The following is a 15466-nucleotide window of genomic DNA, read 5'->3' on the forward strand; positions in this document are numbered from 1 at the left end:
GTGTTTTAAGGCTATTGATTTGTACAAAATGTAATTATGACAGTTGATAGATTTAATTCTCCAGTCTGTTGATACATTTCAGTCTTCAAAAAGGGCTTCACCTGTGTTAGACTAACTGGCTACAGATCCATTGTCCACATTTCACAATCATTGATTTTCGCTCTCAGTGACAGTAAATACGTTGTCTCTCTTTACCCACTTTTTCAGGCATGATGGAACCGACTCACCTGCGGATGCTGGTGATGTCATTGTTTTGTTGAACAGTTTCCACAGTAAGATCATCAAAGTCAGAGTGAGTGTGTTTCTTAAATATTTGTTAAGTAGAGAACTGGAGATTATTCAGCGTACCGTAAAATGCTCTTCAGCAGGTCACAAATGGAGGATGTATGATGATTTCACACAGTTTATCATGAAGCCGCTGTTTTGTGTCTTATCTCATATTACAGGTCCAGAAAAAGGCAGAGAAGATCAATGAAGATCTTTTAAGTGAGAATAGTGAAAGCCAAGGCATATGGGACTCCATAGCAAGGTGTGTAATCGATTCCCACATACAGCTAAAATATGATTGGTTTCAGTTGTTTTAAAACCCTCCCCCAGCTGACTGGCAGTAACAACTGTGAGCTCATTGATTGGTGGGTTCGCTGATGTGCCTTCTGTTTGTCAATTACACATTGTGGTTTCAGGAGATCTAATTCCTCCCCCCGGTCCAGACTGCAATATTATGCTGTAAGATCTAGTCTTGCAAAAAATATGTGCTTCTGTAGGTATGTGTGTGTGTGCATTTGTGTGTTTCTCCCCAACACTTCCTAACTGTGTGATCCTGTCTCCTCACTTAATGCTTGCTGTGTGAAGTGTTTGGAGCACTTTTGAGAAAAGGTAGGCAGTGTTGCTGCAACCCATTTAACACCTAAAACATCCTCATGTTCATTAGCATTCAGTGTTTATTGGTTGCTTTCAATGCTGCTGTACTCTCCTAAGTTTTGCAATGAATGAGAATTCATTAATGAGATAGTCCAACAGGATATGATAATAATGTAGAGCTGTGTTTGAACATAATGTTTACATGTTCATGTTTTCTTTTGCATTCATTCATTTATTTATATGGTCATTCTTAGAATATCAACAACACTACTGTAAGCGTGTAGCCTGCAAACATACTAGAATGTGACCATGCATAAGTGCATGCAACTATGTACACAAACATAATGTACTGTACACACATGCATACAGCCATGTGAATTCAAATATCGTCTCTGGAAGAACTGTGCTCTTTGATTTTACCATCAGCAGTGATGTGTTGATGATTGACGGCAGGTAAAAGTAGTGCAGTGAGACATCCTGGTGTTTTTGGCGTACTGCGTTTGACACACTATGTACTGGGACATACTAATTTTTTTTCTGGCATGCTAAATAGTATGGTAGTATGGGTATTGGAGAGGACTTTTAGAGTGCAGCAATGCATAACACATGCCATGTGACGAAGTACAACCAATCACAGTCAGCAGAAGTCTTTTCTTTCTTCTGTAAATCAGTCAATTGTAAATATGGAGGAGATTTAGTGCAGGGCTGTCCGGAGCTTTACAATCTGTTCCACGGACAATATTTTTAGTACACACTAACCAACGCCTGGAAGATCAGCTTCAAAGTCGGGATTTCTAGTAAGTAGATGTTAGATGTCAGTGATGCGGTTAGCTGGTTGTGGTCGCTTAGCAATGTCCAGTGCAACCTGCCTTTTGTGCCCTTGAAAGTCAGCAGAGGAGTAGGGATCCAGAGCCTAACTGACACGCTTCACGTTTAGCCAGGCGGTAAAAGACACGGCATGTGTCCCAGATCTTATGGTGCACTCCCCTGGCCACAAAAAAACAGGTCCTTGGAATGTGGATTGTCACTTGTGCGATGGGGAAGGCGCTAGAATTAGACCAGAAGGCCCAGCAGTGCCAATTAGCTACATCTATGCTTGTGTCAATGCAGGACACGACTCAACAGTAATGCCAAGGTGCACAAAACTAACTGTTGAACCTGACATTTTGTAGGAACAGCGCAGACTCCATTTGGGATCTTGGGAGTACAGTCAGTCTACATGTACTTCAAGGGCCTATGGTCTATGACTGAGTATATGGGCATGGTTGGCTGTTGCCACAAGCTCTTCCGTCCTTGTGTAATTACAGTAGGACTTGTGTTCTCTGCAGTAGATCAAGCGTGCTCTTCTTGGTGGACTCACCCTCAGGGACAGGCTGAGGGGCTTGGAGTAAAATCGCTGCTCCTTCATGTTGAAAGGAGCTCACTCAGGTGGTGTTGCTGTCTGATCGGGATGCTTTCTGTAGAGGTATTCTAGGCTCATCCAGCTGGGAGGACACCCCGTGGCAAACCCAGAACCAGCTGAAGGGATTATAGAACTCTTCTGTCCTTGGCGTCTCCTATTAGGAGCTCTAGGACATTGCTGGGGAGGAGGACATTTGGGCTACGCTAATAAAACCTGCCTCTGCCATGACCAAGGAAAAATAAGAAGCTGAAAGATGAATGAATAGACTGATAATTGGATGTAATTTTAAAACCATTCCCCATGGATTGCTTGATTAATGAAAATGACTCTGGAAATAAAAGGTTAAATAATGGGTTGAATACGATGGTTTCAAGAGACGTAACTGCTCCTTAAGTGGCTGTGATGTATGAAGCTGAAGCTTTACTGAAATTAGACTGTGATTGAAAAGAAGAGAGTACTTCTGTTTGATGTGATTCAAGCATATCCTCAAGTATCTCAAGGCGTAGAAGCCACTTATCGTGCTGAGCAAAAAAGTCTAACCATATATCCTGCACTGTGCTTAAAAATTTTCTGTCCAGTGGGTCCACCATATAGAGACATACCCTGGAGAGTAACGTCTCCTCTCAGTCATATTTACATTTAGTGACGGCAGCCGGTTTCACCTGAAGTTTGAAGATGATGACGGCCAGAAGGAAAAACACTGAAAATCAACAAATGCAATTTAGTCTGAGCAACAGATGACACAAAATATTGAGAAATATTTGCTTGTCTGACAGTTAAACCCTCACAAGTAAACAATTGTTTATTCATTGAGAGAACAGATTGGTTTTTCACAGGACTCTAAATGATAGTTCCAGGAAAATACATTTTAAAATGACTGCACAACATAATTAAAGGTTTCTGCTTTTCCAAATGTAAAAGGGTCTGAATATTCCAGCCAACAGAGACCTTGACCACTGATCTTACAAAATAAAGTTAGTTCCAAAGGGAAGATGTCTTTATATCCATTACTTCATTTGTAGTCTCAGGGTGCTTTGAGGGATTTGTTGTAAAGGGTGGGACTGAAGGCCGCGTATTGATCTAACACATCTGAAGAATTAGTGAGGTGGATCCGTGCATCAGCAAGCATCAAGTGACAGTGTTGTTACAAATGCTCTCATCTTTAAAGAGTTTTATCTCCGTAGAGTGATAATGAGACTGAGTGAAAATAGATTTCTTTCCTATTCTTTCTTTCCTACATGTTCTCCTTCTTTGTTTAGTGGTTTCTTTCTTTTGTCCTTTCTCTCCTGCTTCGTCTGAGTGGAAGTTTTTCAGTCTTGCCTCTCTCAGCCTGGGGAACTTTGAGGGTTTAATGTCCTTTATGCTGAGCTTAGAGATCAGAAACTTCAGGGCCGCACAGGGTGTGGAGGAGCATCAGCCGCTGTGTTACTTGAAGGAGTTCAGGTTTTAGGTGGAGGGTGCTGTAAAAGCAACGTGTCCCTCTGTAGTCGTAAGACCTTGAAGGGTGTTAGATGAAGCCTTGGCCATTAATGTTTTTCCCAGACTGAATCCAGATAATAGGCAGGGTTGTTATATAACATGTATTTGCTGTGTGTTTACTGTTGAGAGGTGAGCAAGGATGATTTTCTGCAGCTTTTGTCAAATGCAAAACATGTTCTGCAGACCACATAGCTCAGAAGATGAACTGCATTTCGGAGTAGTAAGTTGTTGTGATGCTTTCCATGGCGGAGAAACCACAATGTGGTTTTGTCTGTGGGGTTATGTTGGTGGTTACAATGTGGGGAAGGAATTTTTCTTCTGTGGACATGTTTTCCTTACTTGTTTCTCTGTAAAATACTTTGAAAAACTTTGCAGAGAAAATATTAGCCAAAAATAACTCAAGCCGAATATGACCTGGAAAATATTTTGCAGTTGTTTTTTTTTTACTTTATTCCTGACAAAACTAATCAGCATCTAATGTGTTGCTTTCGGTGTAGTCATGCTTAGCCATTCATGACCTTGTCTTTACAACTTCGTTGTAGACTGGATGCCACTGCCAATGCTGTCCCCAAACTCTGTCTCTTAATAGAGTGTTTTCTCTTGTGGTCTTTTCTTGCTTTGTTACTGTTTTGGATGGTTTGGGATTTTAATTTTGAGGCTGTTGGTGAAGGACCCTGGAAAACATTGGAAAATAATGCAAGCTTTTCAAGCAATTTCACTGTTGCATAAAAATTTCCAATGTGGCAATATGCTAGAGTTGTGGAGAGCTTATGTGATCTCTATCTTTTGATATAAGGTTTGTATATTGAGTCTTTTTCTCATCTTGACATTGTGGTAAAATCAAACATATATTCAGTAATGTAAGTTTGTAGTCTTGGCTCATTCAGATAGTGGAGTTCAATAACGTGGACACTGTCAGCAACTACAGTAGTAGCTGCGCTCTCTCCAGCACCTAACACGAAGCAGTGAACCGGGTAGACTGTAAATTTGAAGTAGACTCTAGGGAAGCGTAAGAACATGAACAAGTCGTGGTTCTCTTGTACTGAGGAATAGGAGGAGAAATTGGTGGGGTTGTGAAGTTGGTGTGTAATTGGGTGTGTATCTGATCCACGGACCACCACTTATTTTAGTGCACTAACCAATGGAGGCTGGTAGCAAGTTGAGGTGAACAAATCCAAAATGTACAGTTTGTACTATGCACATACAGTTTATCTTTTTGGATTATATTGATGCAGAATATATAAGGATACTGTTGACAAAAGACACCTTTTGTCTTGTGTTTCTAGAATGATGTGCTTTTGCGGCAATGTAAAGAATTGTTGATATGTCATATTTCCCAAAGGGAGTTTGGCACAATATTTTCCACTAGCAGGAGGATGGGGAATAATCTCAAAGGGAATCTAGTCTGGAAAATATTGACCCTGCAAGATCTGCGGTCTCAAAAGTCTTTCGTCTTTTCAAAGTGCTCTAGTGCAGTGATTCCCAACTGGTGGGTCAAGGTCCAAAAGTGGGTCACGGGTTCAGTCTGAATGGTCCGCAAGTGACTTGCAAATGTGTCAAGTTTGAAAAAAAAAATCAGGTGACCCTGAGGGGTTGGGTGTGTATATATGGCAGGTGTATTCACATTCACTTAATGTCTGATGAAGGGCAGGGGCCCGAAACGTTACAACTACAATGCATGAATAAATTGTGCAAGGAGCAGTTTCTGGTGTGCGGACTTCATCTTTTTATTTCATACTTACCTTTTGGTCCAGCACCTAGCATAAAAAATTTTTTGGGTATGTGCGTGCTACTTTTTACCTGTTATTCAAGTTTGAAAAAAAACATTCTTTATTTTTAAGTACAATGAATTTCCAGCACAGAGCTTTTTTTTTTGAAGTGCGGTTTCTTGTTGTGGACCGACTAATGGACAGCTACTTCACAGAGACAGCAATCTAGTTCGTCGACTGGGGTTGCAACAGTATGAGATTTTCACAGTACAATAACTGTCTCAGCAAATATCGCCGTTTGACGGTATCATGGCATTACAGAATTTATATTTCTATAAATCAGAATGACCCTTAAAGTAATGAAAATGGAAGGGTTATTGTCAGTTGAACAAATGTTTTATTACCATAATTGAAACTTGAAACCATTTTGTTAATGGAAGGATATGTAGAAAATAACTGAATTAAAGGGGAGATTCTCTGTCCAGTTGCATTTTTTTTTCAATATCCTAGATAAGCAAATGTACACGGTATAATAACTATCAACTTTTATATCACAGTATACCTTAAAACCGGAATATCACTGCAACCCTATTGACAACACGGCCAAACACAAGTATGACGCCGATTGTATTGAACTGTGTGGACCTAGAACTAATGACTAAGGAGAAGTCTGGGCCCCGTGACTGGACCAGTTGGGAACCACTGTTCTAGTGCATGGTAGGCATAATGTGCAAAGTACAGTTATTATTTACCATCCTTATGTACTATACATCAGCTATCTGTCTTTTAGTCGCTCAGTGGCAGATCTTGTTTGTCTTTAGATGATCTCCACACAGATGTTAGAGAATAATTCTGCTCAGTCTACAGAGTTGGAGGAAAAACAGAAGTCGAGTTTTGTCCAGTTGATGTTGTCCACTGCTCAGGATTTACCCAGAGCTTTGTGGATCCTTCCAGAGGTCCAGATTATCTCGAGTGAGTCAGCCAAACGGGCTCTCACCTGACCTTCTAAAGCTGCTTATCTGGGGGGCCCCACTGTAGTGCTGGAGGCCCTTCATAATGGCTGGCTTAGTCATGGCAGGCAGTCGGTATCCCCAGACTCTACAGATGTGTGGTGACTCCCCAAAAGCACAACTGCTCAACTACAGAGAGCAGTGCTTTGGTTTGAGAGGGCAGAGAAATTCACTAAATGTTTTCAAAAACAAGTGACTATAAAATGGTGAGAAAAAGTTGTGCTGCGTTTTGGGTCATCATTGAGTTTGTGTTTTATGGATGTGACTTGCTTACCAGCCAATCTCTCGTATGTGTGTGTCAGAGTTGGTTTTAGAGGACATGAGGAGACGAACAGTATGCTCCCACCCCTCCCTTCACACCTCTCTCTCACTCACTGGTGTCTTCCTGGAGCCTTGGGGCCGAGGCTGTGGTTGTGATTGAGTGTGGGAGAGACACTCCTTCCCTCATCAGCAGTCTGTTACAGACAAGGACACACAGTTTGACTGCAGACACATCTACCCTCCAGCACAAGTCCTGATTTCTGTCCGCTAAATGTGCCTTGCATCATGAGCCACTGCTCTTCAATAGAGTGTGGACCGTGTCCTTTGGATTTTACTGTATGTGATGGTATCTCAACCTGAAAACATTTTAATTAATCTAGGAGGTAACATAGATTTTCAAATGTCGATTAATTGGTGCTAACGCTCACATAGATGTAATTGAGTCTGAAAGTTAATGGACTGGTTTGATAGGCACTATCTTTGAGTGGGCAAGTTGTAGAAAATGATGCTTTGGGCTATTTTTTTACCCTAAGGCAAAGTAAGTTTTTTTCTGTCTGTCTCGCTGGATTGGTATTTATGTAGCTCATCGAACACCAAAGTTGGAGGAGAAACTCTGCAATTACCCACATTTGAAGTGGTCTGCCTCCAGTGTGTTTGGACTAGGGCTGGATGATATACAGAGAAACTCAAACATAACAGTATTTTTGACCAGATTACTCAATGTTGATATTGTAACGATTGTGCAGGGTTGACAATTGATGCTTTCACAAAATATTTACACAATGAGATTTTTGGTAATCATCAGTAATGTGGTTATAATGACTAGGAAGGTAAAGGCAAATAACAGAACAGCCAGAACAGCCTGGTAAGTTCAGAAAACACATCACTTTACTGTAATGCAGCCTTGAAAACCAGGAAAAGACACTTAAAATATTATGATATCAAAAATTTAAGACAATATCTATTCTTGCATCAAAATACACTGGACACTTTATTAAGTACACCTTGCTAGTACTTGGTTGGACTCCCTTTTGTTTTCAGAACTGCCTTAATTCTTTGTGGCATAGATTCAACAAGGTGATGCGAATCTCCGCTTCCACCACATCCCAAAGGTGCTCTATTGGATTGAGATCTGGTGACTGTGGAGGCCATTGGAGTACAGTGAACTCATTGTCATGTTCAAGAAACCAGTTTGAGATGATTTGAGCTTTGTGACATGGTGCGTTATCCTGCTGGAAGTAGCCATCAGAAGATGGGTACACTGTGGTCATAAAGGGATGGACACAGTCAGCAACAATACTCAGGTAGGCTGTGGTGTTTAAACCATGCTCAGTTGGTACTAAGGGGCCCAAAGTGTGTCAAGAAAATATCCCCCACACCATTACACCACCAGCAGCAGCCTGAACCGTTGATACAAGGCAGGATGGATCCATGCTTTCATGTTGTTTATGACCCTACCATCTGAATGTGGCAGCAGAAATCCAGACTCATCAGACCAGGCAATGTTTTTCCAGTCTTCTATTGTCCAGTTTTGGTGAGCCTGTGTGAACTGTAGCCTCAGTTTCCTGTTGTTAGCTGACAGGAGTGGCACCTGGTGTGGTCTTCTGCTGCTGTAGCCCATCTGCTTCAAGGTTGGACGTGTTGTTGGTTCAGAGATGGTCTTCTGCAGACCTTGGTTGTAACCAGTGGTTATTTGAGTTGCTGTTGCCTTTCTATCATCTTGAACCAGTCTGGCCATTCTCCTCTGACCTCTGGCATCAACAAGGCATTTTCACCCAGAGAACTGCCGCTCACTGGATATTTTCTTTTTTGGGACCATCCTCTGTAAACCCTAGAAATGGTTGTGTGTGAAAACCCCAGTAGATCAGCAGTTTCTGACAGACCAGCCCATCTGGCACCAACAACCATGCTACATTCAAAGTCACTTAAATTACCTTTCTTCCCCATTCTGATGCTCGGTTTGAACTTCAGCAGGTCGACCATGTCTACACGCCTAAATGCACTGAGTTGCAGCCATGTGATTGGCTGATTAGCTATTTGTATTGACGAGCAGTTGAATAAAGTGGCCGATACAAATTAGTCATTTCAGATCATTTTCTTCACTCTGTGGGCTCTATTAGCTATGTGGGAACATAAGAATAAGAAGCAGATTAAATGTTAAAGCTGTTTTAACTGTGTCTGTTCTAACAGGATAATTATACGTCCCAGCAGGAGAACTGAACTGCTGTTAAAATCACAGCTGTCCTTCATTATCATTTTATTTTAAAGAAAACACCTCAGTTTGCCGCACAGTCTTGCATGGTGTGTTTTTAAATGTTTTTCTACTGGCTGTTTTTATTGTATTTACTCCTGGCTCTACAAAAGCATGGTAGCTACTGGCTTACGTCAGATATACTGTCACTATATGAAAAAAGAAACACAAGACGCTCATGTAGCATGGTCTCGTTTACAGCATCACAGGTGGTGGGGCCAAGAAGGATGATGGAGAGAAGAAGAAAGAGGATGTTCTTAACATATTTTCCGTGGCCTCGGGCCATTTGTACGAGCGCTTTCTGAGGTGGGTGACTCTCAGTTCAGACACTTGCACACACTTACATTTCAGCCTCTACATGTTACGTTCCTTTTAGCCCTGATCCTTGACTCTTTTTTTTATTTATTTATGTATTTATTTTTCAGAATAATGATGCTGTCCGTCCTTCGGCATACAAACACACCCGTCAAGTTCTGGTTCCTCAAGAATTACCTCTCGCCATCTTTCAAGGTACTTCCCTCGCTTCATGACTTCATACAAGCATTCAGTTGCTCCTGTTTGTTCAAAATAACTTCAGCTGAGTTCTTCAGAGCTTTATTTATACTCTGCAAGAAAGTATCTTTTGGCTTGTTCCCTCTGCTGTAATGGTCTGTGTTTAATATTAGATTTTCTATTTGTGTGACTCTACAATTACTTCCCTTTGTGACACTTGTTGAGTCGCAAAATCTTTTCAATCAGTTTTTATGCTCACGACGTTCATGACATCTTTACTGAATACAGATTTATTTATATGTCCAGATGTTTTTTACTATACATCAAACATCTGTTAGCTTCAGCCTTGCATTATGGTTTGGCTAACAGGCATTTTTATACCAAAAGAGTGCTAATAACTCTGAAAACTATATATACACTGTAGGAATTATTCTTCCTTATCTGCCTTTTTATGCTTGTAACACAGCCACCTATCAATGGCTAGCCTCAGGTGGGCCACATAAACTAAGCAGCAGTGTCTGTTTTCTAATGGGCAATATGTTTGCATGTTGTCCACCTGTTTTTCTTCACATAATCCAAACATATCCTCCTACTAATTTTGTTTGTGACACACTGTTGTTTCTGTTGTCTGTAATGAAACCGTGTGCCTACGACTAAGGCTGTACCAAATAATTGAAAGCTTTTTTAGCATGTGACCCAAACATTTCCAATCACGCCTGAGCGCTTAAAAGTCCAAGTGTCAAAATCATTTCCAAAATTCACAACATGGTTTTATCTAACTATATATCTCCTTTAATCCATATTTTTTGACTTAAAGCCTTTCAAAATAAAATGTTTTTACTACGACCAGAGTAACTGTTTGCTCTCCTGCTTGCCGTACACAAAGAGGGGCACGTACCTGTATTAAGAGGGCGGTCTAACAGCAATCTAACAGCACAATAAATTACATTTATTCATTAAAGAAAGTTGATTTAATTTCTTGTCTAAATCCAATGAATCACCTTATTCAAATTTGGGATTTAAAAATCATGTCACAGAATATGACGAGAGACTTTCGAAGCTTCATTTAAAAACCTCAGTGTAAGGTTTGAATGTAACAGCCCATACTATAACCACAGTAAGCCACCGTGAATATCCCACAGTGTAGTCTCACTTATTATTAATTTATGTGAGGCTTTCCACCTGAATAACAGAAGCGTAATAGCATATTCTTTAGATATTGAGTTACCCTAAAAAGTGCTTTTGTTTTGGATATCACACATAACCTCTGGTGTTTGTGTTTGTTGTTTGTGTTTGGTGTTTTTAGGAGACCATCTCTCACATGGCCGAGGCGTACGGCTTTCAGTACGAGCTGGTACAGTACAAATGGCCCCGCTGGCTCCACCAGCAGACTGAGAAGCAGCGCATTATCTGGGGATACAAGATCCTCTTCCTGGATGTTCTGTTCCCTTTGGCTGTCGACAAGATCATCTTTGTGGACGCCGATCAGGTAAGGTTCAAATTAAAGTGAAATAGGAAAAGAGCCATGTGTAAGTGTGTGTCTGAAAGTGAGAGACTCGTCTGTATAGCAGCCCCGGTGCCGGTGTGAAGGCTGTATGAGAACACGGCTGAAGTGTCGTCAGTGCTCTGTACTATTCAACATTCTTGCTCTCTCTCACAGATAGTTCGGGCTGATCTGAAGGAGTTGAGGGATCTAAACCTGGAGGGTGCTCCTTATGGCTACACACCGTTCTGTGATAGCCGCAGAGAGATGGAGGGCTATCGCTTCTGGAAAACCGGTTACTGGGCATCACATCTAGGACACAGGAAATACCACATCAGGTATACCGCCTTAAAAGAAGTGGAACGTAGCAGCACAGTGTTTTGAATGCATAGCAGGGAGTTCTGATATTTTACCTTATGTTCTGCTGCTCTCCAGAATAACACCAAAATGTTAGCATTTAGAACATTGTGCTTCGACAGCCACAGTTTCCTCATAGGTCATTCACTAGTTGGAACTTTCCAGACACTCTCGGTACTTTGCAAAGCAGAATGAAAAGAGCCGGATATAACTGGAATCCTGAAGGGACCATACTGCCAAATGTAATATATCTCTTACAGTCATGAAAATACATCTTTGACTTTCTGTGTACATTTCTACTTGCACTCGGTTAATAATCCAGAGGAATTATTCATTATTCTGCAAGAATAGGGTTTTTTTTAGCTCTTCCCAAGTTCCAAATATGACAGAGAAGGAAGTGGAAATGTATTTATGTATTGTTATATTTAGAGGCTGAGAGTACTGCTGTTGTTTTTGTTGTTCTTCTTTCTTCAATCTGTTTGGATCTTAGAAACTGTAGGTCCAAGAGAAAGTTTTAAAATCTTACCCTGCTCAAGAAGTAAAAAATAACCAGTCTGCCAGAAGTTCGCTCCTGAGAGACACAGATTATTTATTCTATTAGTTAGTTGTTTGTCTATAAAATGTCAGAAAATGGTGAAAAAATGTAGATCACTGTAGATGACCCAAAGATATTCACTTTACCGTCTTAAGAACCTGGAATCGGAGCATTTTACTTTTTTTCTTAAGAAATACTCAAACCGATTAATCGCTAACCAAATTAGTTGCTCATTAATTTGATAGTCGGTTACCGGAAACCGGTGGATTGCCCCCTTCAGGTTGGGAGGAAGTTACTGCCTCAAGCGAGGGAGTTCAAGTATCTCGGGGTCTTGTTCACGGGTGAGGGTAGAGTGGAGCGTGAGATGGATCGGCAGTTAGGTGCTGCTTCTGCAGTGATGCAGGCGCTGCGCCAGAATGTCGTGGTGAAGAGGGAGCTGAGCAGGAAGGTGAAACTTTGGATTTACTGGTCCATCCACGTCCCAACTCTCACCTGTGGTCATGAGCTCTGGGTAGTGACCGAAAGAATGAGGTTGCGGATACGAGCGGCCGAAATGAGTTTCCTCCGTGGGGTGGCTGGGCTCACCCTTAGAGATAGGGTAAGGAGCTCGGACACCTGGAGGGAGCGCATAGTAGAGCCGCTGCTCCTTTGCGTCTAGAGTGGCCAGTTGGGGTGGTTCGGGCATCTGATCAGGATGCCTCCTGGGTGCCTCCCACTGAAGGTGGTTCAGGCACATCTCAATGGTAGGAGGCAACGGGGCAGACCCAGATCACACTGGAGGGACTATATATCTTGTCTGGCCTGGGAACACCTCAGGGAGGAGCTGGAAAGCATTGCTGGGGAGAGGAACATCTGGGGTGCTTTGCTTGGCCTGCTGCCCCTGCAACCCAGCCCTGGATAAGCAGATGAAAATGGATGGATGGTTACCAAAAGCTCACCTGTAAAAAAGTAAAAAAAATAGTGGCTACTCTACAGTACTGTGTTATCCAGTTTCCATGGTGATTGGACCCCACCAATTATAGCTGCACTTGTTGTGGCTGTATTTTAGTATCAGCCATCTGCACATCGCCGTGTTCTATTAAATCAAGCTCCAGGTATGAAATAAAAAGTTCATCTCCTTGTTTGGCATGTGGCACCGAGGTCTCAGTCTCTCAATGTGAAGGCTAATAAGGTGGCAGCCAGCAGATGAACAGAGAGTTTGCACAACTTTACCTCTGCCTTATGAGGATGGGAAAAAGCCCCAGAGCCACAGTGATTTGATTGGATGCCAGTGTGATGCTCAGCTCTGAGGGGTAGGACAAAAGTGACTGATCCGCATCAGCGAGTCCAGGGAAAACATAAGGTAGCGAATGTCCTCTGGCAGACTTAAATCTAATAAGTGAAACTACACAGTCTACACGGTTGGGTTTATTAATATGCCACGTTAGGTACAATTATCTCAAAGTGCCTGGGGTATTTATCTTTATTGAGTCATTATTTTTATTTTTATTAAGTCATTCCTATGGGCTTTCCTTTATTCTCCTCCTCTCACACCTGCTTTCTGTGTCTCGTCTCCTCCTATATTTCAACCAGCGCTCTGTATGTAGTGGATTTAAAGAAGTTCAGGAAGATTGCAGCAGGGGACAGATTACGAGGCCAGTACCAAGCCCTGAGCCAAGACCCCAACAGTCTGTCCAACCTGGACCAGGTATGTAACTTAGAGATGACATCATTGCATTACATGATGCTGAGTTTCTTCTCTTATCACCTGATATAGTTTGTTTTGTAGTTTGTTATTGTGCACAGTAAAATATTATTCTCTAATATTTTTCAGGACCTTCCTAACAACATGATCCACCAGGTGGCCATCAAGTCTCTTCCACAGGAGTGGCTGTGGTGTGAGACGTGGTGTGATGACACCTCCAAAGTCACAGCTAAGACGATAGACCTAGTGAGTCCATGGATATATTATTACATGAAGGGGGGCCTGTGACCCCTAGGGGCTCATCAGAGTTACTGTAAGGTGCTTGCCAAATTCCAGTTTGATTTAAAAAAAAAAAAAAAAAAAAAATCCAGATTAAAATATACCTGAAAAATACACATTAACAGAAATTCAACACATTATTAGCCAAGATAAATTGGCCTATTTATTTGTACACATTATGTTCTGCTCATACCAAACGCAATGCGGATTTTCGTGTTGCGTTACTTGCGTGAGTTTGAACGTTAGAATATTTTGTGTTGACTTGCTTCATATGCATGAAACTGCTGAATCGATGAATGAACTTAGGCCAGTACGTCCTCAGCATCATAAATTACCCAAGGATCTCAATGCCGATTGGCTATCACGGCACGAATTAGTCACTGAAGTTCTGATTTTTCAACTCTCACGAATAACTGTATGATGCAAAATCGCGCTACTGGCTTTATTTGCTCTGCGTAATAAGCGCATTCTGTGTCATTCGTGTTGTGTCCATCATGCTGCCCCGGCAGGAATTCACATTTAACGTGCCTTTGTGTTGACTTTACGTGTATTTCACTCATGCGAAGTGTTTTATTCACACCTAGTGAGAACGCAACATTAGAAGGCTAACTGTTACCCATAAATCCTTGTCAGATAAATCCATGATGTATAAATACATGACTCTGTCAATACCTTTATTATTTTAGTAGCTTGGTATTGAAAGCACTATATTGAGATATGTTTATACACGGCATTTTTGGCCGCTCTACACATTATTGCAGGCCAAATTTAATATGCAACTTAGTTTAATATATGTAGTAGGGGTCCTTGGCCTGAAAGTCATTAGAGACTCCTGCATTATTAGATCTGGATACCGGGCTCCAAAATGGCGCCTATTCAGTCCAATGACAGCTAGCTTTCTAGCTTCCAGGTTTACATCAGCAGTTTGTGGCCCACTGAATATGTGCAGTAGTGTTTCTTCTGCTGGCTCTGCCTACGAGGTCTCGCCCAGCCCGCAAATTTTCCATTGAGACGGCTTCATGGATTTTTTTACATCGCTTTTCTCGGCTTGAGGAAAGTTTTAGAAATATGAATCGTCCAGGGCTCAAAAACGCATAATAGAAAGAGTCATAACTCAGCGTGTTTGCAGTTTAAGGTGTTTTAAAGTTTTACAGATGTGTCTTTTATAATGGTGGTCTGTGGGGAAAATGCTTTTTGGGCTGCAGGGGATTTTTTTTTTTTTTTTTTTTTTTTTTTGCTGTAATACTGCAAGTGACCACTAGGCAAAATTAGAGGCAAGGCCAAGCAGTGTTCCTGAGGGCTTGGTTAAATCCCAGAGCAATGAGATCTACACTAAACAGCTCACTGGCACACCTCAGGGATTGCTACAGAATTTATGATCAAATCCAATTACTCCTTTTATTGGGTAGTAAAATCCTCTGTGTCTGTATTTTAATGATTCTTTTGTGTTGAAACATGCTGGTAATTGATAAAAGTTATTAGATATTTATATTTATATCATATGTGTGTGGCTGTTTTTGGTTATAATAGTGAGCTGTAGCTGCTCTGAAAAGCAGGAGCATATTTCCCAGCCGTTATTGTCCATGAGGCACTTGGCATTTAGGAGACAACTGTGGAGCAATCCTGAAGTCTCCTAAACTAATTTAGAGAATTACTAGACGGG

At 41.4% G+C, this 15466-nt stretch overlaps 1 protein-coding gene across 2 annotated transcripts in view; it reads left to right on the plus strand.

The window, feature by feature from the left end:
• Positions 1-15466, plus strand: part of uggt2 (UDP-glucose glycoprotein glucosyltransferase 2) — a 56428-nt gene that overhangs the window by 38642 nt on the left and 2320 nt on the right. Inside the window, exons 31-39 of one of the 2 annotated variants that reach the window (XM_049593868.1) lie at positions 208-292; positions 447-529; positions 853-876; positions 9175-9279; positions 9399-9483; positions 10772-10954; positions 11126-11286; positions 13413-13527; positions 13654-13770. In XM_049593868.1, coding sequence (XP_049449825.1) covers positions 208-292; positions 447-529; positions 853-876; positions 9175-9279; positions 9399-9483; positions 10772-10954; positions 11126-11286; positions 13413-13527; positions 13654-13770 — 958 coding nt within the window. The remainder of the gene's footprint in view (positions 1-207; positions 293-446; positions 530-852; positions 877-9174; positions 9280-9398; positions 9484-10771; positions 10955-11125; positions 11287-13412; positions 13528-13653; positions 13771-15466) is intronic. The other variant, XM_049593869.1, reaches the window with a different exon arrangement.

Source organism: Epinephelus fuscoguttatus, linkage group LG13 (genome assembly GCF_011397635.1).
Source record: "Epinephelus fuscoguttatus linkage group LG13, E.fuscoguttatus.final_Chr_v1".
NCBI classification, from domain to species: Eukaryota; Metazoa; Chordata; class Actinopteri; order Perciformes; family Serranidae; genus Epinephelus; species Epinephelus fuscoguttatus.